This window comes from Ranitomeya variabilis, chromosome 2 (genome assembly GCF_051348905.1).
Source record: "Ranitomeya variabilis isolate aRanVar5 chromosome 2, aRanVar5.hap1, whole genome shotgun sequence".
In the NCBI taxonomy this organism is placed as follows: domain Eukaryota; kingdom Metazoa; phylum Chordata; class Amphibia; order Anura; family Dendrobatidae; genus Ranitomeya; species Ranitomeya variabilis.
Genome location: NC_135233.1, coordinates 10,072,107 through 10,094,390, shown reverse-complemented (window position 1 = coordinate 10,094,390; position 22,284 = coordinate 10,072,107). Strand labels below are relative to the sequence as shown.

At 59.5% G+C, this 22,284-nt stretch overlaps 2 protein-coding genes across 2 annotated transcripts; one reads left to right on the top strand and one right to left on the bottom strand.

The window, feature by feature from the left end:
- Nucleotides 1-3,138: 3,138 nt before the first annotated feature.
- Nucleotides 3,139-13,178, top strand: RSPH9 (radial spoke head component 9). The gene is made up of 5 exons (XM_077281966.1): nucleotides 3,139-3,482; nucleotides 6,266-6,431; nucleotides 6,516-6,645; nucleotides 10,956-11,102; nucleotides 12,897-13,178. Exons 1-5 carry the CDS (start codon nucleotides 3,259-3,261, stop codon nucleotides 13,055-13,057), a joined length of 828 nt encoding a protein of 275 aa, XP_077138081.1. The 5' UTR covers nucleotides 3,139-3,258; the 3' UTR covers nucleotides 13,058-13,178.
- On the bottom strand, nucleotides 13,166-20,663 carry MRPS18A (mitochondrial ribosomal protein S18A). The gene is made up of 6 exons (XM_077281967.1): nucleotides 20,465-20,663; nucleotides 18,551-18,582; nucleotides 16,790-16,894; nucleotides 15,208-15,331; nucleotides 14,043-14,112; nucleotides 13,166-13,594 (listed from the first exon to the last, which is right to left on the bottom strand). The coding sequence occupies exons 1-6, from the start codon at nucleotides 20,646-20,648 to the stop codon at nucleotides 13,450-13,452; spliced, it is 660 nt and encodes a 219-aa protein (XP_077138082.1). The 5' UTR covers nucleotides 20,649-20,663; the 3' UTR covers nucleotides 13,166-13,449.
- Nucleotides 20,664-22,284: the final 1,621 nt, after the last annotated feature.

Genomic DNA, 22,284 nt, shown 5'->3' with positions numbered 1-22,284 from the left:
TAGCTCTCACTACAGCCAGGGCCATCAGGGCGGAGCGCAGACTGACAGCTGGGGGCGGGGCCATCAGGGCGGAGCGCAGACTGACAGCTGGGGCGGGGCCATCAGGGCAGAGCGCAGACTGACAGCTGGAGGCGGGGCCATCAGGGCCGAGCGCAGACTGACAGCTGGGGGTGGGGCCATCAGGGCGGAGCGCAGACTGACAGCTGGGGGCGGGGCCATCAGGGCAGAGCGCAGACTGACAGCTGGGGGCGGGGCCATCAGGGCGGAGTGCAGACTGACAGCTGGGGGCGGGGCCATCAGGGCAGAGCGCAGACTGACAGCTGGGGGCGGGGCCATCAGGGCGGAGCGCAGACTGACAGCTGGGGGCGGGGCCATCAGGGCCGAGCGCAGACTGACAGCTGGAGGCGGGGCCATCAGGGCGGAGCGCAGACTGACAGCTGGGGGCGGGGCCATCAGGGCGGAGCGCAGACTGACAGCTGGGGGCGGGGCCATCAGGGCCGAGCGCAGACTGACAGCTGGGGGCGGGGCCATCAGGGCCGAGCGCAGACTGACAGCTGGGGGCGGGGCCATCAGGGCGGAGCGCAGACTGACAGCTGGGGGCGGGGCCATCAGGGCCAAGCGCAGACTGACAGCTGGGGGCGGGGCCATCAGGGCGGAGCACAGACTGACAGCTGAAGGTGGGGCCATCAGGGCGGAGCGCAGACTGACAGCTGGAGGCGGGGCCATCAGGGCCGAGCGCAGACTGACAGCTGGGGGCGGGGCCATCAGGGCTGAGCGCAGACGGACAGCTGGGGGCGGGGCCATCAGGGCTGAGCGCAGACGGACAGCTGGGGGTGGGGCCATCAGGGCTGAGCGTAGACTGCCAGCGGGGGGCGGGGCCATCAGGGCAGAGCGCAGACTGACAGCTGGGGGCGGGGCCATCAGGGCTGAGCGCAGACGGACAGCTGGGGGCGGGGCCATCAGGGCTGAGCGCAGACTGCCAGCGGGGGGCGGGGCCATCAGGGCAGAGCGCAGACTGACAGCTGGGGGCGGGGCCATCAGGGCCGAGGGCAGACGGACAGCTGGGGGCAGGGCCATCAGGGCTGAGCGCAGACTGCCAGCGGGGGGCGGGGCCATCAAGGCGGAGCGCAGACTGACAGCTGGGGGCGGGGCCATCAGGGCGGAGCGCAGACTGACAGCTGGAGGCGGGGCCATCAGGGCCGAGCGCAGACTGACAGCTGGGGGCGGGGCCATCAGGGCTGAGCGCAGACGGACAGCTGGGGGCGGGGCCATCAGGACTGAGCGCAGACGGACAGCTGGGGGTGGGGCCATCAGGGCTGAGCGTAGACTGCCAGCGGGGGGCGGGGCCATCAGGGCTGAGCGCAGACGGACAGCTGGGGGTGGGGCCATCAGGGCTGAGCACAGACTGCCAGCGGGGGGCGGGGCCATCAGGGCAGAGCGCAGACTGACAGCTGGGGGCGGGGCCATCAGGGCCGAGGGCAGACGGACCGCTGGGGGCAGGGCCATCAGGGCTGAGCGCAGACTGCCAGCGGGGGGCGGGGCCATCAAGGCAGAGCGCAGACTGACAGCTGGGGGCGGGGCCATCAGGGCTGAACGCAGACGGACAGCTGGGGGTGGGGCCATCAGGGCTGAGCGCAGACTGACAGCTGGGGACGGGGCCATCAAGGCGGAGCGCAGACTGACAGCTGGGGGCGGGGCCATCAAGGCGGAGCGCAGACTGACAGCTGGGGGCGGGGCCATCAGGGCCAAGCGCAGACTGACAAATGGGGGCGGGGCCATCAGGGCCGAGCGCAGACTGACAGCTGGGGGCGGGGCCATCAGGGCCGAGTGCAGACTGACAGCTGGGGGCGGGGCCATCAGGGCTGAGCGCCGACTGACAGCTGGGGGTGGGGCCATCAGGGCTGAGGGCAAACTGACAGCTGGGGGCGGGGCAATCAGGGCAGAGCGCAGACTGACAGCTGGGGGCGGGGCCATCAGGGCAGAGCGCAGACTGACAGCTGGGGGCGGGGCCATCAGAGCCATGCGCAGACTGACAGCTGGGGGCGGGGCCATCAGGGTTGAGGGCAGACTGACAGCTGGGGGCGGGGCCTTCAAGGCTGAGCGCAGATTGACAGCTGGGGGCGGGGCCATCAGGGCCATGCGCAGACTGACAGCTGGGGCGGGGCCATCAGGGCTGAGGGCAACTGACAGCTGGGGGCGGGGCCATCGGGGCTGAGGGCAACTGACAGCTGGGGGCGGGGCCATCAGGGCCATGCGCAGACTGACAGCTGGGGGCGGGGCCATCAGGGCCGAGCGCAGACTGACAGCTGGGGGCGGGGCCATCAGGGTTGAGGGCAGACTGACAGCTGGGGGCGGGGCCTTCAAGGCTGAGCGCAGACTGACAGCTGGGGGCGGGGCCATCAGGGCCATGCGCAGACTGACAGCTGGGGGTGGGGCCATCAGGGCTGAGTGCAGACTGACAGCTGGGGGCGGGGCCATCAGGGCCATGCGCAGACTGACAGCTGGGGGCGGGGCCTTCAGGGCTGAGGGCAACTGACAGCTGGGGGCGGGGCCATCGGGGCTGAGTGCAGACTGACAGCTGGGGGCGGGGCCATCAGGGCCATGCGCAGACTGACAGCTGGGGGCGGGGCCTTCAGGGCTGAGGGCAACTGACAGCTGGGGGCGGGGCCATCAGGGCCATGCGCAGACTGACAGCTGGGGGCAGGGCCTTCAGGGCTGAGGGCAACTGACAGCTGGGGGCGGGGCCATCAGGGCCGAGCGCAGACTGGCAGCTGGGGGCGGGGCCATCAGGGTTGAGGGCAGACTGACAGCTGGGGGCGGGGCCTTCAAGGCTGAGCGCAGACTGACAGCTGGGGGCGGGGCCATCAGGGCCATGCGCAGACTGACAGCTGGGGGCGGGGCCATCAGGGCAGAGCGCAGACTGACAGCTGGGGGCGGGGCCATCAGGGCTGAGCGCAGACTGACAGCTGGGGGCGGGGCCATCAGGGCGGACCGCAGACTGACAGCTGGGGGAGGGGCCATCAGGGCAGAGCGCAGACTGACAGCTGGGGGAGGGGCCATCGCCTCGCCCGGTCCAATTAGCGATCAGTCTCCGGCTTTCTATTTTTTTCCCTGTAAAATCAGTGACGTCATTTGTGGGCGGTTCATACGACCTGTTGTCAAGGGCGTCACTTCCTGGCTACAGAACGCGTTGCCGTGGAGACCGGAGCATTTCCTGTTCTGTTTCCAGGAGACCGGAGCCGCACAGTGCAGGGCGGGATGGACGCCGAGAGGCTGCAGACGTCCCTGGAGCTGGTGACCGGCTGCGGCCTGAGCCCCGAGCAGAGCGCGGCCCTGAGCACCTCCCTGCTGCTGCTGCGGAGGGACATGCGGCTGTGCCGGGCCTTCTTCTGGGGCAAGATCCTGGGGGTCCGGGGGGATTACTACATCGCACAGGGCACGGAGGGCGGCGAGCAGCTGCGGGGCCGGAGGACGTTCTACAGGTGAGCGGGGCACACGGGCCGGATACTGAGGAGACCCCACTACTGAGGAGAGGCCCCCGATACCGAGGAGAGAGACCCCCGATACTGAGGAGAGAGGCCCCCGATACCGAGGAGAGAGGCCCCCGATACTGAGGAGACCCCGATACTGAGGAGAGACCCCCGGTACTGAGTAGAGACCCCGATACTGAGGAGAGACCCCGATACTGAGGAGAGAGACCCCCGATACTGAGGAGACCCCCGATACTGAGGAGAGACCCCCGATACTGAGGAGAGAGACCCCCGATACTGAGAGAGACCCCCGATACCGAGGAGAGACCCCCGATACTGAGTAGAGACCCCGATACTGAGGAGAGAGGCCCCCGATACTGAGGAGAGAGGCCCCCGATACTGAGGAGAGACCCCCGATACTGAGTAGAGACCCCGATACTGAGGAGAGAGGCCCCCGATACTGAGGAGAGACCCCGATACTGAGGAGAGACCCCCGATACTGAGGAGAGGCCCCCGATACTGAGGAGATACCCCGATACTGAGGAGAGGCCCCCGATACTGAGGAGAGGCCCCCGATACTGAGACCCCGATACTGAGGAGAGACCCCCGACACTGAGGAGAGGCCCCCGACACTGAGGAGAGGCCCCCGATACTGAGGAGAGGCCCCCGATACTGAGGAGAGGCCCCCGATACTGAGGAGAGGCCCCCGATACTGAGGAGAGACCCCCGATACTGAGACCCCGATACTGAGGAGAGGCCCCCGACACTGAGGAGAGGCCCCCGATACTGAGGAGAGGCCCCCGATACTGAGGAGAGACCCCCGATACTGAGACCCCGATACTGAGGAGAGACCCCCGACACTGAGGAGAGGCCCCCGATACTGAGGAGAGGCCCCCGATACTGAGGAGAGGCCCCCGATACTGAGGAGAGGCCCCCGATACTGAGGAGAGACCCCCGATACTGAGACCCCGATACTGAGGAGAGACCCCCGACACTGAGGAGAGGCCCCCGACACTGAGGAGAGGCCCCGATACTGAGGAGAGACCCCCGATACTGAGGAGAGGCCCCCGATACTGAGGAGAGGCCCCCGATACTGAGGAGAGGCCCCCGATACTGAGACCCCGATACTGAGGAGAGGCCCCCGACACTGAGGAGAGGCCCCCGATACTGAGGAGAGGCCCCCGATACTGAGGAGAGGCCCCCGATACTGAGGAGAGGCCCCCGATACTGAGGAGAGGCCCCCGATACTGAGGAGAGACCCCCGATACTGAGACCCCCGATACTGAGGAGAGACCCCCGACACTGAGGAGAGGCCCCCGACACTGAGGAGAGGCCCCCGACACTGAGGAGAGGCCCCGATACTGAGGAGAGACCCCCGATACTGAGGAGAGGCCCCCGATACTGAGGAGAGGCCCCCGTTACTGAGGAGAGACCCCGATACTGAGGAGAGACCCCGATACTGAGGAGAGGCCCCGATACTGAGGAGAGGCCCCCGATACTGAGGAGAGGCCCCCGATACTGAGGAGAGGCCCCCGATACTGAGGAGAGACCCCGATACTGAGGAGAGGCCCCCGATACTGAGGAGAGACCCCCGATACTGAGGAGAGGCCCCGATACTGAGGAGAGGCCCCCGATACTGAGGAGAGGCCCCCGATACTGAGGAGAGGCCCCCGATACTGAGGAGGCACCCCCGATACTGAGGAGAGAGACCCCCGATACCGAGGAGAGACCCCGATACTGAGGAGAGGCCCCCGATACTGAGGAGAGACCCCGATACTGAGGAGAGGCCCCCGATACTGAGGAGAGGCCCCCGATACTGAGGAGAGGCCCCCGATACTGAGGAGAGGCCCCCGATACTGAGGAGAGGCCCCCGATACTGAGGAGAGACCCCGATACTGAGGAGAGGCCCCCGATACTGAGGAGAGACCCCGATACTGAGGAGAGGCCCCCGATACTGAGGAGAGACCCCGATACTGAGGAGAGGCCCCGATACTGAGGAGAGGCCCCCGATACTGAGGAGAGACCCCGATACTGAGGAGAGACCCCGATACTGAGGAGAGACCCCGATACTGAGGAGAGACCCCGATACTGAGGAGAGGCCCCCGATACTGAGGAGAGACCCCGATACTGAGGAGAGGCCCCGATACTGAGGAGAGGCCCCCGATACTGAGGAGAGACCCCGATACTGAGGAGAGGCCCCCGATACTGAGGAGAGGCCCCCGATACTGAGGAGAGGCCCCCGATACTGAGGAGAGGCCCCGATACCGAGGAGAGACCCCGATACCGAGGAGAGGCCCCCGATACTGAGGAGAGGCCCCCGATACTGAGGAGAGGCCCCCGATACTGAGGAGAGGCCCCGATACCGAGGAGAGACCCCGATACCGAGGAGAGGCCCCCGATACTGAGGAGAGGCCCCCGATACTGAGGAGAGGCCCCCGATACTGAGGAGAGGCCCCCGATACTGAGGAGAGACCCCGATACCGAGGAGAGACCCCGATACCGAGGAGACCCCCGATACTGAGGAGAGACCCCGATACTGAGGCCCCGATACTGAGGAGACATGGGGGCCATATTATGCAGACCAAGGGCATATAGGACACACGGGGGTCCTCCAGTATACTGTATATAATCCCCCGCATCGCCCTGTACTCACTGACCCGTCTGGGGGGCACAGATCGGGGGTGCGCTGTATATAATCCCCCCCGCATCGCCCTGTACTCACTGACCCGTCTGGGGGGCACAGATCGGGGGTGCGCGGTTATTTGGGTGCTGATGTGTCGCCCCTTTCCTTGCAGCCTGAATTGTCTGGATTGGTGCCTTCTTTCCCCGCCCACAGATGACATCATCAGGGAGGCGCGGCTCATTAAGGGGCGTTTCATTGGAGATCCCGCCCATGAGTATGAGCTCACAGTCCACAGGAAGTCGGGGGAGGGGACGGAGGTGTACGAGGAGGAGGTGACGGTAATTGTGCATTTTCGGGGCGTCCTCTATTTCGGGGCGTCTGGCGGAGGCGGCTGTGATGTTATACGGTTTTCTTTTTGGCAGAATCACATTAAGGAGGAGTCTCGTCTGATCGGCACAATCGCACTGATCGATCGAGAGGCGGCTGTGGCCCCCCGGGGGGCGTTCACCAAGAGCCCACTGGGACAGGTCCACATAAACCACAGCTTCCGAGGTAAAGGGGAGTCCAGCTGCCTGACGAGGGGGTGCAGCGCCTCATGGGGCCGGTGGTCCCTCGTGTCCAGGAGCGGCGGTCACATGACATTCTGCATTGCCCCTTGTACAGTAGATGTCAGCCCTGGTCGGGGGTCCCGCTCCATGCAGCAGTGCGGTGGTCCCTCGTGTCCAGGAGCCGTCACATGACATTCTGCATTGCCCCTTGTACAGTAGATGTCAGCCCTGGTCGGGGGTCCGCTCCATGCAGCAGTGCGGTGGTCCCTCGTGTCCAGGAGCCGTCACATGACATTCTGCATTGCCCCTTGTACAGTAGATGTCAGTCCTGGTCGGGGGTCCCGCTCCATGCAGCAGTGCGGTGGTCCCTCGTGTCCAGGAGCCGTCACATGACATTCTGCATTGCCCCTTGTACAGCAGATGTCAGTCCTGGTCGGGGGTCCCGCTCCATGCAGCAGTGCGGTGGTCCCTCGTGTCCAGGAGCCGTCACATGACATTCTGCATTGCCCCTTGTACAGCAGATGTCAGCCCTGGTCGGGGGTCCCGCTCCATGCAGCAGTGCGGTGGTCCCTCGTGTCCAGGAGCCGTCACATGACATTCTGCATTGTCCCTTGTACAGTAGATGTCAGTCCTGGTCGGGGGTCCCGCTCCATGCAGCAGTGCGGTGGTCCCTCGTGTCCAGGAGCCGTCACATGACATTCTGCATTGCCCCTTGTACAGCAGATGTCAGCCCTGGTCGGGGGTCCCGCTCCATGCAGCAGTGCGGTGGTCCCTCGTGTCCAGGAGCCGTCACATGACATTCTGCATTGCCCCTTGTACAGTAGATGTCAGTCCTGGTCGGGGGTCCCGCTCTGTGCAGCAGTGCGGTGGTCCCTCGTGTCCAGGAGCCGTCACATGACATTCTGCATTGTCCCTTGTACAGTAGATGTCAGTCCTGGTCGGGGGTCCGCTCCATGCAGCAGTGCGGTGGTCCCTCGTGTCCAGGAGCCGTCACATGACATTCTGCATTGTCCCTTGTACAGTAGATGTCAGTCCTGGTCGGGGGTCCGCTCCATGCAGCAGTGCGGTGGTCCCTCGTGTCCAGGAGCCGTCACATGACATTCTGCATTGTCCCTTGTACAGTAGATGTCAGCCCTGGTCGGGGGTCCCGCTCCATGCAGCAGTGCGGTGGTCCCTCGTGTCCAGGAGCCGTCACATGACATTCTGCATTGCCCCTTGTACAGTAGATGTCAGTCCTGGTCGGGGGTCCGCTCCATGCAGCAGTGCGGTGGTCCCTCGTGTCCAGGAGCGGTCACATGGCATTCTGCATTGCCCCTTGTACAGTAGATGTCAGTCCTGGTCGGGGGTCCCGCTCTGTGCAGCAGTGCGGTGGTCCCTCGTGTCCAGGAGCCGTCACATGACATTCTGCATTGTCCCTTGTACAGTAGATGTCAGTCCTGGTCGGGGGTCCCGCTCCATGCAGCAGTGCGGTGGTCCCTCGTGTCCAGGAGCCGTCACATGACATTCTGCATTGCCCCTTGTACAGTAGATGTCAGTCCTGGTTGGGGGTCCGCTCCATGCAGCAGTGCGGTGGTCCCTCGTGTCCAGGAGCGGTAACATGGCATTCTGCATTGCCCCTTGTACAGTAGATGTCAGTCCTGGTCGGGGGTCCGCTCCATGCAGCAGTGCGGTGGTCCCTCGTGTCCAGGAGCGGTCACATGGCATTCTGCATTGCCCCTTGTACAGTAGATGTCAGTCCTGGTCGGGGGTCCGCTCCATGCAGCAGTGCGGTGGTCCCTCGTGTCCAGGAGCCGTCACATGACATTCTGCATTGCCCCTTGTACAGTAGATGTCAGTCCTGGTTGGGGGTCCGCTCCATGCAGCAGTGCGGTGGTCCCTCGTGTCCAGGAGCGGTCACATGACATTCTGCATTGCCCCTTGTACAGTAGATGTCAGTCCTGGTCGGGGGTCCGCTCCATGCAGCAGTGCGGTGGTCCCTCGTGTCCAGGAGCGGTCACATGGCATTCTGCATTGCCCCTTGTACAGCAGATGTCAGTCCTGGTCGGGGGTCCCGCTCCATGCAGCAGTGCGGTGGTCCCTCGTGTCCAGGAGCCGTCACATGGCATTCTGCATTGCCCCTTGTACAGTAGATGTCAGTCCTGGTCGGGGGTCCCGCTCCATGCAGCAGTGCGGTGGTCCCTCGTGTCCAGGAGCCGTCACATGACATTCTGCATTGTCCGTTGTACAGCAGATGTCAGCCCTGGTCGGGGGTCCGCTCCATGCAGCAGTGCGGTGGTCCCTCGTGTCCAGGAGCGGCGGTCACATGACATTCTGCATTGCCCCTTGTATAGATGTCAGTCCTGGTCGGGGGTCCGCTCCATGCAGCAGTGCGGTGGTCCCTCGTGTCCAGGAGCGGTCACATGACATTCTGCATTGTCCGTTGTACAGCAGATGTCAGCCCTGGTCGGGGGTCCCGCTCTGTGCAGCAGTGCGGTGGTCCCTCGTGTCCAGGAGCGGCGGTCACATGACATTCTGCATTGCCCCTTGTACAGTAGATGTCAGTCCTGGTCGGGGGTCCCGCTCCATGCAGCAGTGCGGTGGTCCCTCGTGTCCAGGAGCCGTCACATGACATTCTGCATTGCCCCTTGTACAGTAGATGTCAGTCCTGGTCGGGGGTCCCGCTCCATGCAGCAGTGCGGTGGTCCCTCGTGTCCAGGAGCGGCGGTCACATGACATTCTGCATTGCCCCTTGTACAGCAGATGTCAGTCCTGGTCGGGGGTCCCGCTCCATGCAGCAGTGCGGTGGTCCCTCGTGTCCAGGAGCCGTCACATGACATTCTGCATTGCCCCTTGTACAGTAGATGTCAGCCCTGGTCGGGGGTCCCGCTCTGTGCAGCAGTGCGGTGGTCCCTCGTGTCCAGGAGCGGTGGTCACATGACATTCTGCATTGTCCGTTGTACAGTAGATGTCAGTCCTGGTTGGGGGTCCGCTCCATGCAGCAGTGCGGTGGTCCCTCGTGTCCAGGAGCCGTCACATGACATTCTGCATTGCCCCTTGTACAGTAGATGTCAGCCCTGGTCGGTGGTCCCGCTCTGTGCAGCAGTGCGGTGGTCCCTCGTGTCCAGGAGCGGCAGTCACATGACATTCTGCATTGCCCCTTGTACAGTAGATGTCAGTCCTGGTCGGGGGTCCCGCTCCATGCAGCAGTGCGGTGGTCCCTCGTGTCCAGGAGCAGTGGTCACATGACATTCTGCATTGTCCCTTGTACAGCAGATGTCAGCCCTGGTCGGGGGTCCCGCTCTGTGCAGCAGTGCGGTGGTCCCTCGTGTCCAGGAGCGGCGGTCACATGACATTCTGCATTGCCCCTTGTACAGTAGATGTCAGTCCTGGTCGGGGGTCCCGCTCCATGCAGCAGTGCGGTGGTCCCTCGTGTCCAGGAGCAGTGGTCACATGACATTCTGCATTGTCCGTTGTACAGTAGATGTCAGTCCTGGTCGGGGGTCCGCTCCATGCAGCAGTGCGGTGGTCCCTCGTGTCCAGGAGCCGTCACATGACATTCTGCATTGCCCCTTGTACAGTAGATGTCAGCCCTGGTCGGGGGTCCCGCTCTGTGCAGCAGTGCGGTGGTCCCTCGTGTCCAGGAGCGGCAGTCACATGACATTCTGCATTGCCCCTTGTACAGTAGATGTCAGTCCTGGTCGGGGGTCCCGCTCCATGCAGCAGTGCGGTGGTCCCTCGTGTCCAGGAGCGGTGGTCACATGACATTCTGCATTGTCCGTTGTACAGTAGATGTCAGTCCTGGTCGGGGGTCCGCTCCATGCAGCAGTGCGGTGGTCCCTCGTGTCCAGGAGCGGTGGTCACATGGCATTCTGCATTGTCCGTTGTACAGTAGATGTCAGTCCTGGTCGGGGGTCCCGCTCTGTGCAGCGACGCTCGTTATCGGTTTCCTGTCCCTCATCAGTCGGAGTACACGGGGTCAGTGCCACAGGGGGTGATGGGTGAGATGAGCCCACATGCTGAGGAAGGGGCACGTCCCCGAACGTTTCCCGTGTTGTGCTGCTGGATGTAGCCCCGGCCGTTCCCTCTCTTCTCCCGTGTTCGGTGGAGGAGTTTTCTCCCCTCAGTGATTGTTCTGGTGAGCGGAATACAACGTTTCATTGTTTTAATATCTTTGAAGACATATTTCCCGCCTCGTGCTCGTCTTGGCGCGATCCTTGTCGTCTCGTTCCCCTGTGACTGCCGTGAGGGTCTGAATATTTCTTCACCGTCCTTCGTAGACACGACCTGTACCTGCTGTGGGGTCATGACCTCTGACCGGTGTTCTTGCCCCTCCAGGTCTTACAGTTAGCGAAGCCAAAAAGCTGAGCTCCTTCTTCCACTTCACCCCAACGCTGATTCCCAAGAAGAAGTCTCTGCTGGAGAAGGCCGACCAGGACCCTGCCATCGACTTCCTGGACTCCTTACAACAGGATATCCCTACAGGTGAGCGACGGACGGTGGTCCGGGCACAGCAGGGGCTCCCAGTGTAGCCATAGTGCATTGTGTGCCCCCCGCAGCGGTGACCAGGGTGGAAGGTGCGGACCTCATCTCCTGGTCCCGGCTGTGATGAGGCCGAGGAGCCGGTGCCTGCATTGGAGCACAGCTGCAGATTCCTGGAAGGATGAGACCACCGGGGAAATCAGGTGACGGTGGTCACATGTGATGGACGCTGCAGGTCATGTACTGGAGGCAGGTGGCTCAGTTGTCAGGAGCGCTGCTCTGAAGCCATTGCCTCATCAGTGGGTGACGCCTGATGGCTGAGGACGGCTCACTGCAGTACGCAATGTGTCACAGCGAGAGCCCCACCGTGATACGGGAGGGACCCCTGGGTCTAGTGAGTGCAGAGATGGCTCCTGTGGCAGGAGATGATGCAGGGCCGCTGGGGCTTCTGTGGACGGCCGCTGGGACCCCACATCTAAAGCCAGGCAGTGGTGACCGTGTACTATCCTGCGCTGCTAATCTTGGTGGTGTCTCCCCCGTACTTCCATACGCCAGGGCTCCCAGTAACACCACTGTAATGGTAAGGATTAGTGATGAGCAAGCGTGGGCAGATGTCATCAGAGGATCTCAGGCGTCCTCGAGTAATAACCACAACACAGGTGGGGACTGGAATACATGACTGGCGCACACCCCAGATATTCGGGTAACACCAGGGTGGATGCACGTCTTCCTCCGATGTGACCGCTCGTCTGCCCAGGAGTCAGGTATGGAGCCATGTCACATCGGGAGGTCAGGAACGGGTCAGTAGAGCGATGGCCGCTCCTTCTCCGGGGCCGCAGCAGTGACGCAGGCAGTGGAGGTGGTCCATCGGCCCCTCAGGCCCAGCACAGATGACCGCACCCGTCTACCAGGACGCAGCCTCTAAGCTTTCCCAAGTGTCGGCTGCCAGTCCTGGGCCCTGGGGCCGGAGATAGCTCTTTGGCGGCCACCACAAAGAACATGAAATATGGTTTTCATTGTTAAGAGAAAAGTTGCAAAGAAAATTTCTACACAGAGGAGACGAGATCTCACTGCAGATCCTGAGAGTCCCCCATTGGCAAACCCTGCCATCCCCCTCCTCACCCCGACACCGAGTCTGACACCTCCGCGCCCACTGCATTCATGGTGCCAGGAAAGCCGGGTGAACGATAGGTGATCCCTAGTGATGAGGGAACGTGCTCGGATGAGGTGTCATGTGTGCGGGTGCGAACAGTGTCTTCAGCGTCACCGCGGGTGCACGTCTCGCAGCTGATTCCTGCATGCGTTGCAGCTGTGTAACAGTGTGAGACGGGCACCGGTGGGGACGCTGAAGATACTGAGCACGCATCACTATTGGTGAACACAAGCGGTAGATCCTGGGGTATGCGGAGGGAGCTCGGGTGTGCAGAGCATCGCAGGCGGCAGCCACAAAGCATGGCGGGATTACCCGGGTTTATCCAGCAATCCCCACGCTTCGTGGCTTTCTAACAGCTGCAAATCATACAACCCCGCATGTCACCCAAACACCCGCAATACTCCGCGCTCCCTAGGCAAACTCACATCTCATGAGGCCCTGTGGAGAAAATGAAAACTTCCTCATAGTGCAGATAGAGTGACACTGCAGCCAATCACTGTCCACAGCGGTCACATCTGTGCCAGGATGTAGAGGGTGGTGAGCGAGAGCAGTGGGGAAGATGGGAGGGAGCCCCAGACGTCAGAAAGTGACATAGCGGCAGCCATATTGGCGGTAGATCACAAGTGTCTGTTCTGTCCCCGCAGGTTGCTGGAGCCTTCAGTGCGAGCAGGGGAGCAGCGTGGTGGTCCTGCGCAGTCTGCTGTGGCTGGGAATGACCTTCTACCACGTCCCCCTCACCCCGCAGCATGGCTATGTATATATCGGGAATGGAGAGCGAAATATCGACCTGCCCTTCATGATCTGAGACGGCGACAACCGGCACCAAATGTCAGGACATCCACACCTTCCCCGGAGATGAAAGGGACTGACACCTGCCCCCACATTACTGAGTGATCACGCTCAATAAAAGCTCTTCTATAACCCTCCGACAGTGCGGAGAACACATTTATTCCTCTATTACAGTCAGGTGATCAGCGGCGCCCACTGCCCGAAGACCAGCGGCACCCACTGCCAGAAGACCAGCGGCGCCCACTGCCAGAAGACCAGCGGCGCCCACTGCCAGAAGACCAGCGGCGCCCACTGCCCGAAGATCAGCGGCGCCCACTGCCTGAAGACCAGCGGCGCTCACTGCCAGAAGATCAGCGGCGCTCACTGCCCGAAGACCAGCGGCGCCCACTGCCCGAAGACCAGCAGTGCTCATTGCCTGAAGACCAGCGGCTTACGGCTGTAGCGGATGTTGTCCTTCATTATGGGGTCCCCGACCGGCATTTTCACCTTACACCACTTCAGGCCTTTCCTCAGGATGGGTTTAGCGGTGGACACAGAGTGGTACGTGAGGTACCTGCGGTGGAGAGATGGGAAACAAGACCATCATCCAGAGTACAGAAGTGCTGATAACAGGGGACAACAGACTGAACGTATCCACATCTGGGTGTATTTAACAGAGGAGCAGAAATAATATCACCCATCACAACACTGCTGAGGGCACAGAGGAAAGGCGAGCGATTCAATAGGGTCGTGTATAAGACCCCCGATAGTTCCCCAACATCACTGTGCCTTTCTGAGGGTCAGACTAGGGGACATCGCCCTGTTCGGCCATTCATCACTCCAACCGTTAGCTCTGTCCCCTTCCCCTGGGCGTGACCTTTGTCCCCATCCAAGCCCCTGCCCCTCCGAGTGGGTGCGACTCGGGTCCCCTAAACCCTTTCCATGACCCCATAGACCTGTCCCCCCCCCATGGACATGGCTGCGAGCTCTGCCCTCCCCCCCAGGCGAGCTCTAATCGTCACCTGTTCAGCTGGAACCGGGCTCTGGGCGTCTTTCCTTCGGGCAGTTTGGGCCGGTGGTCCGGGAGAAGTCCTGCCGACAGACGAGGAGGAGACGTTTTACACTCATTTAAAAGGTCGATTATCTTAAAATGGCGATTTCATCAAGACCTCCCCTCCCAGGGTCTTCAGCCCAACATGGCAGATTGAAAAGAGATAATCACCAGACAATGACACCAAACTCTGCAGAGAGCCATTATGTTTAGTCCATTAGGATAATCCTCACAGCTGAAGGCTTGTTACAGTGTATCGGTGTAGAAATCACATATACATATATATATAGGCACAAACCCATCAGTGGAGCGAGCAGGAATAATGTCCTCCGCCTCTGGACGAAAACAACGATGGCATTCACTGACAGCAAGCAGAAACGGTGACAGCATGGACAGAAATGACAACGTAGCTCTGCAGCGCTATAACATGCAAACGTGTAATATATGAAGCACGACCTGCACTACTGCTCTAGAAAATCAGAAAAATGGAGAATACTTAGCACATAAATCAGCCAATCCATGTGCCCGGCAGCCGCGATAGAGCGATTCTCTCTGCTGGGAACCTGCCTAATGGGACTCATGGACAACTGATGTGCCCAGTGTTCTCCATTTTCCAGATTTTCTCGCCTGATTTATGTTTGAGTGTGCCGGTCAGTCTTTAGCTCTCTGGATACATTGGCTCGCTCACGGAGCACTGCACCCATCATCCACCGTCAGTTACAGCAGGATCCTACCTTCAGCCCAGGAGAGGATTCACACAGGCAGGTTCCCAGCAGCGACAATCGCCTTATCATGGCTGCCGGCCACACATCAATTGGCCAGTTTATCCGCCAGCCATTCTCCAGATTTCCAGTTTACTAGAGCAGTAATGGAGTTCAGACTTGACGTTTGCATGCTATAGCGCTACACAGTGCGGCTTTGTTGGTTGTATACGGAGATGGCTGCTCTTACTAAGGCTTTTGATATTTGTACAGCATGGAATACGGTGACATATGCTGCCAATTATTGGTGGTCCGGGACCCCAAATTCCCCATTCTGGATTTATATCTGCATATTTTATCTTATTTAGCTGTAAATATCACAAAGGACGGGATCCGAGAGAAAAAAGAAGAACCAAAGTGCAGATCCTCCCTCACCTGCTCTGTGCGCCATCTTCACACAGGCCTCCACCTTCTTGTGCTCCTCAGTGCAAAGTCCTGTCACCTTGCGAGACAACATACCCCCGTCTGAGCGAATGAACTGACTGAGAACGAGGACATCCTGCAGAGACAGACATATAACCATCACCTGACAGCACAGACCAGAGAAAAAGTCACATCATGTATTATACTCCAGAGCTGCACTCACTATTCTGCTGGTGCAGTCACTGTATACATACATTACATTACTGATCCTGAGTTACATCCTGTATTATACTCCAGAGCTGCACTCACTATTCTGCTGGTGCAGTCACTGTATACATACATTACATTACTGATCCCGAGTTACCTCCTGTATTATACTCCAGAGCTGCGCTCACTATTCTGCTGGTGCAGTCACTGTGTACATACATTATATTACTGATCCCGAGTTACATCCTGTATTATACTCCAGAGCTGCACTCACTATTCTGCTGGTGCAGTCACTGTGTACATACATTACATTACTGATCCTGAGTTACATCCTGTATTATACTCCAGAGCTGCACTCTCTATTCTGCTGGTGCAGTCACTGTGTACATACATTACTGATCCTGAGTTACATCCTGTATTATACTCCAGAGCTGCAGTCACTATTCTGCTGGTGCAGTCACTGTGTGCATACAATACATCACTGATCCTGAGTTACATCCTGTATTATACTCCAGAGCTGCACTCACTATTCTGCTGGTGCAGTCACTGTGTACACACATTACTGATCCTGAGTTACCTGCTGTACTATACTCCAGAGCTGCACTCACTATTCTGCTGGTGCAGTCACTGTGCACATACATTACTGATCCTGAGTTACCTCCTGTATTATACTCCAGAGCTGCACTCACTATTCTGCTGGTGCAGTCACTATGTACATACATTACATTACTGATCCTTAGTTACATCCTGTATTATACCCCAGAGCTGCGCTCACTATTCTGCTGGTGCAGTCACTGTGTACATACATTACTGATCCTGAGTTACCTCCTGTATTATACCCAGAGCTGCACTCACTATTCTGCTGGTGCAGTCACTGTGTACATACATTACATTACTGATCCTGAGTTACATCCTGTATTATACTCCAGAGCTGCACTCACTATTCTGCTGGTGCAGTCACTGTGTACATACATTACATTACTGATCCTGAGTTACATCCTGTATTATACTCCAGAGCTGCACTCACTATTCTGCTGGTGCAGTCACTGTGTACATACATTACATTACTGATCCTGAGTTACATCCTGTATTATACCCCAGAGCTGCGCTCACTATTCTGCTGGTGCAGTCACTGTGTACATACATTACTGATCCTGAGTTACATCCTGTATTATACTCCAGAGCTGCACTCACTATTCTGCTGGTGCAGTCACTGTGTACATACATTACATTACTGATCCTGAGTTACATCCTGTATTATACCCCAGAGCTGCGCTCACTATTCTGCTGGTGCAGTCACTGTGTACATACATTACTGATCCTGAGTTACCTCCTGTATTATACTCCACAGCTGCGCTCACTATTCTGCAGACACGCTCAGTCTCACCATGTAGTCGTACTTGTGTTTCAGGTTCCACCTGCAGATCGGACACTTCCCCTCGGGGTTCGGGGGGACGGCGCTCGGCTTCTCTTCCAGGATTCGTCCTTCCACCTGCAGGAGATGCAGTTTGATTTCAGCTCTGCTAGGATTTGTGCAGACATTAGATGTGAATATTCTCTTACATGCGTGACATGGTCGGGTCCACAGCTGCAGTTTTGTTACTTTGCACTAGAGTATACGGAGCTCCCTGACTGCGGCTACAATGTATCTGTGAAGCTGCGGAGAAACATTGTAACAAACCCCAAGCTGTGCATACTTCTGTACCGACGCTGTAATGTCATCAGCCTTCTCCGCTAGATTTCTAAAACTTCACATGGACAAAACAGAATTCGTCTTCTTTCCCCCTTGGACTGATCCATTACAGTAAACGGCTGCCCACTCTCCCCAGCTCGCTGCCTCGGGGTAATCCTGGACTCTGATCTCTCCACATGTCCAGGCCCTTTCCACTTCCTGCCGCCTTCAACTCAAAAATGTTTGCGGGATCCGTACATTCCTGAACCAAGAATCTGCAGAACCCCCTAGTCCATGCCCTCATCATCTCCCGCCTGGACTACTGCAACCTCCTGCTCTGTGGCCTCCCCTCTAACACTCTGGCACTAATGCACTCTCGGACTGGTCCACCTGCCCCCCCGCTATTCCCCGGCCTCTCCCTATTACCCAGAGACTCCAGGTCACATCCCTGACCAGGACATACAAAGCCACCCACAGCCCGTCTCCTCCATATATCTGTGCCCTCGCCTCCGGTACCGCTCAGTATTACTGTACTTGTTATTATTATGTACACCCTCCTCACATGTAACGTGCCATGGAGTAAATGGCGATATAATAATAATAATAATAATGTGCCGAGTTCTCCTGCTGACTAGTGATGAGCGAACGTGCTCGGATGAGGTGTTATCTGAGCATGCTCATGTGCGCACAGAGCGTCTTCAGCATTGGCCGAAAAATCTGTTTGAGTCCCCGCAGCTCCATGTCTTGTGGCTGTTACACAGTTGCATCACATGCGGGAGACATGGAGCCGCGGGGACTCAAACAGATTTTTCAACCAATGCTGAAGACGCTCTGTGCGCACATGAGCATGCTGAGATAACACCTCATCTGAGCACGTTCACTCCTCCCTAGCATCAGCTTCAGTCATCGCTCTGGTCACAGCCGAAGCTGCAGTCACCTCTCTGGTCACAGCCGAAGCTGCAATCACCGCTCCGGTCACAGCCGAAGCTGCAATCACCTCTCCGGTCACAGCCGAAGCTGCAGTCACCGTTCTGGTCACAGCCGAAGCTGCAGTCACCGCTCCGGTCACAGCCGAAGCTGCAGTCACCGCTCTGGTCACAGCTGAAGCTGCAGTCACCGCTCTGGTCACAGCTGAAGCTGCAGTCACCGCTCTGGTCACAGCTGAAGCTGCAGTCACCTCTCTGGTCACAGCCGAAGCTGCAGTCACCTCTCTGGTCACAGCCGAAGCTGCAGTCACCTCTCTGGTCACAGCCGAACCTGCAGTCACCGCTCTGGTCACAGCCGAAACTGCAGTCACCTCTCTGGTCACAGCCGAAGCTGCAGTCACCTCTCCGGTCACAGCCGAAGCTGCAGTCACCTCTGTGGTCACAGCCGAAGCTGCAGTCACTTCCCTGCAAGGACAGAGCGGCAGCCCCGGCTGTGACCGCAGGGTGTGATCGCTGCTCTGCTGGCACCGCTCACGTCACCAGGACTCACCGTCGTCACCTTCCCGACCTTCACCTCTGTCACTGCGGAGAAAAGATACAAGAGTCACCGGGGAGCAGTAATCATCACAGCCCCATCCGGCCACGGTACCATGTGACGAGGAGAGGCCGCCTCCACTGTGTCCCGCAGACCTCTCCGCCCTGCGTCCCCCGCGATCTCTCTCTGTCCCGCACTCACACCACGCTCCCTCTATCTCTCTGTCCCGCACCCCCGCTCCCTCTATCTCTCTGTCCCGCACCCCCGCTCCCTCTATCTCTCTGTCCCGCACCCCCGCTCCCTCTATCTCTCTGTCCCGCACCCCCGCTCCCTCTATCTCTCTGTCCCGCACCCCCGCTCCCTCTATCTCTCTGTCCCGCACCCCCGCTCCCTCTATCTCTCTGTCCCGCACCCCCGCTCCCTCTATCTCTCTGTCCCGCACCCCCGCTCCCTCTATCTCTCTGTCCCGCACCCCCGCTCCCTCTATCTCTCTGTCCCGCACCCCCGCTCCCTCTATCTCTCTGTCCCGCACCCCCGCTCCCTCTATCTCTCTGTCCCGCACCCCCGCTCCCTCTATCTCTCTGTCCCGCACCCCCGCTCCCTCTATCTCTCTGTCCCGCACCCCCGCTCCCTCTATCTCTCTGTCCCGCACCCCCGCTCCCTCTATCTCTCTGTCCCGCACTCACGCTCCCTCTATCTCTCTGTCCCGCACTCACGCTCCCTCTATCTCTCCCCGCACTCACACTCCCTCTATCTCTCTGTCCCGCACTCCCGCTCCCTCTATCTCTCTGTCCCGCACTCACGCTCCCGCTATCTCTCTATCCCGCACTCACGCTCCCTCTATCTCTCTGTCCCGCACCCCCGCTCCCTCTATCTCTCTGTCCCGCACCCCCGCTCCCTCTATCTCTCTGTCCCGCACTCACGCTCCCTCTATCTCTCTGTCCCGCACCCCCGCTCCCTCTATCTCTCTGTCCCGCACTCACGCTCCCTCTATCTCTCTGTCCCGCACTCCCGCTCCCTCTATCCCGCACTCACGCTCCCTCTATCTCTCTGTCCCGCACCCCCGCTCCCTCTATCTCTCTGTCCCGCACTCCCGCTATCTCTCTGTCCCGCACCCCCGCTCCCTCTATCTCTCTGTCCCGCACTCACGCTCCCTCTATCTCTCCCCGCACTCACACTCCCTCTATCTCTGTCCCGCACTCCCGCTCCCTCTATCTCTCTGTCCCGCACTCACGCTCCCGCTATCTCTCTATCCCGCACTCACGCTCCCTCTATCTCTCTGTCCCGCACCCCCGCTCCCTCTATCTCTCTGTCCCGCACCCCCGCTCCCTCTATCTCTCTGTCCCGCACCCCCGCTCCCTCTATCTCTCTGTCCCGCACCCCCGCTCCCTCTATCTCTCTGTCCCGCACCCCCGCTCCCTCTATCTCTCTGTCCCGCACTCACGCTCCCTCTATCTCTCTGTCCCGCACTCCCGCTCCCTCTATCCCGCACTCACGCTCCCTCTATCTCTCTGTCCCGCACTCACGCTCCCTCTATCCCACACTCACGATCCCCCTATCTCTCTGTCCCGCACTCACGCTCCATCTCTCTGTCCCGCACTCACGCTCCCTCTATCTCTCTGTCCCGCACTCCCGCTCCCTCTATCTCTGTCCCGCACTCCCGCTCCCTCTATATCTCTGTCCCGCACTCCCGCTCCCTCTATCTCTCTGTCCCGCACCCCCGCTCCCTCTATCTCTCTGTCCCGCACTCCCGCTCCCTCTATCTCTCTGTCCCGCACTCACGCTCCCTCTATCTCTCTGTCCCGCACTCACGCTCCCGCTATCTCTCTGTCCCGCACTCCCGCTCCCTCTATCTCTCTGTCCCGCACTCCCGCTCCCTCTATCTCTCTGTCCCGCACTCCCGCTCCCTCTATCTCTCCCCGCACTCACACTCCCGCAGTCCTCTCCTCTGCGCCCCCGGCGCCGCTGTCCCCCATTGCGGGGGTCTCAGGATTCCCGGTGCTCGGAGCAGCCGCCGGGAGATAGAGGACAGGAGCGCACACGGAGCCGCCATGTTTCTCCGCCCTCGCAGTGACTTCCGCTTCCGGTCCCTTGTCAGAGCAGCGGCCGCCATGTTGGTTGTGGGCAGAGAGATCATGGAACACCGCAGGACGATGCTCCCAGAAGAGAACAGATTGCCGGGCGGATTGTGCGGAGAATGTCTGCTGTCCTGACCCAACATGAAGGGGCATACAGGAAAGGAAGAAGTAAACAATGTGTACTAATGTCCTGCAGGGGAATGAAGTGCTGGGAGAGATGTGCTGCAGAGGACTGAAGTGCTGGGGGAGATGTGCTGCAGAGGAATGAAGTGCTGGGAGAGATGTGCTGCAGAGGAATGAAGTGCTGGGGGAGATGTGCTGCAGGGGACTGAAGTGCTGGGGGAGATGTGCTGCAGGGGACTGAAGTGCTGGGGGAGATGTGCTGCAGAGGAATGAAGTGCTGGGGGAGATGTGCTGCAGGGGAATGAAGTGCTGGGAGAGATGTGCTGCAGAGGAATGAAGTGCTGGGGGAGATGTGCTGCAGAGGAATGAAGTGCTGGGAGAGATGTGCTGCAGAGGAATGAAGTGCTGGGGGAGATGTGCTGCAGAGGAATGAAGTGCTGGGAGAGATGTGCTGCAGAGGAATGAAGTGCTGGGAGAGATGTGCTGCAGAGGTATTAAGTGCTGGGGGAGATGTGCTGTAGGGGAATGAAGTGCTGGGAGAGATGTGCTGCAGAGGAATGAAGTGCTAGGGGAGATGTGCTGCAGAGGAATGAAGTGCTGGGAGAGATGTGCTGCAGAGGTATTAAGTGCTGGGGGAGATGTGCTGCAGGGGAATGAAGTGCTGGGAGAGATGTGCTGCAGAGGAATGAAGTGCTAGGGGAGATGTGCTGCAGAGGAATGAAGTGCTGGGAGAGATGTGCTGCAGAGGTATTAAGTGCTGGGGGAGATGTGCTGCAGGGGAATGAAGTGCTGGGAGAGATGTGCTGCAGAGGAATGAAGTGCTAGGGGAGATGTGCTGCAGAGGAATGAAGTGCTGGGAGAGATGTGCTGCAGAGGTATTAAGTGCTGGGGGAGATGTGCTGCAGGGGAATGAAGTGCTGGGAGAGATGTGCTGCAGAGGAATGAAGTGCTGGGAGAGATGTGCTGCAGAGGGTAGAAGTGCTGGGAGAGATGTGCTGCAGGGGATAGAAGTGCTGGGAGAGATGTGCTGCAGAGGATAGAAGTGCTGGGGGAGATGTGCTGCAGAGGATAGAATTGCTGGGGGAGATGTGCTGCAGAGGAATGAAGTGCTGGGAGAGATGTGCTGCAGAGGATAGAAGTGCTGGGGGAGATGTGCTGCAGAGGATAGAATTGCTGGGGGAGATGTGCTGCAGAGGATAGAATTGCTGGGGGAGATGTGCTGCAGAGGAATGAAGTGCTGGGAGAGATGTGCTGCAGGGGATAGAAGTGCTGGGAGAGATGAGGAAAAGCGCTGAGAAAGATGTGCTGCAGGGAGAGTTGAGCTGCAGGGGAAGGATGTGCTGCAGAGGAAAGAACTGCAGGGGAAAGAACTGTGGAGAGAGTTGTGCTGCAGAGGCAAGAAGTGCTTCAGGGGAAAGAAGTGCTGCAGGGAGAGATGTTTTGCAGGGAAAAGAAGTGCTGCGGGGTCATAGGACACTGATGATGACTTTTCTCATCTACAGCTCGTCTCTGCTGACTTCCGTCTTCTCCGGTCTTCTGCAGCACATC

Excerpts from the sequence above, each read along its gene's own strand:
- RSPH9 (XM_077281966.1), top strand. The coding sequence starts at position 3,259 with ATGGACGCCGAGAGGCTGCAGACGTCCCTGGAGCTGGTGACCGGCTGC. Across the intron at positions 6,432-6,515 it reads TGTACGAGGAGGAGGTGACG|AATCACATTAAGGAGGAGTC; the intron begins GTAATTGTGCAT and ends TCTTTTTGGCAG. Across the intron at positions 11,103-12,896 it reads ACAACAGGATATCCCTACAG|GTTGCTGGAGCCTTCAGTGC; the intron begins GTGAGCGACGGA and ends CTGTCCCCGCAG.
- MRPS18A (XM_077281967.1), bottom strand. The coding sequence starts at position 20,648 with ATGGCGGCCGCTGCTCTGACAAGGGACCGGAAGCGGAAGTCACTGCGA. Across the intron at positions 14,113-15,207 it reads GAAGATGGCGCACAGAGCAG|GACTTCTCCCGGACCACCGG; the intron begins GTGAGGGAGGAT and ends GTCTGTCGGCAG. Across the intron at positions 13,595-14,042 it reads GCCCGGTTCCAGCTGAACAG|GTACCTCACGTACCACTCTG; the intron begins GTGACGATTAGA and ends TCTCCACCGCAG.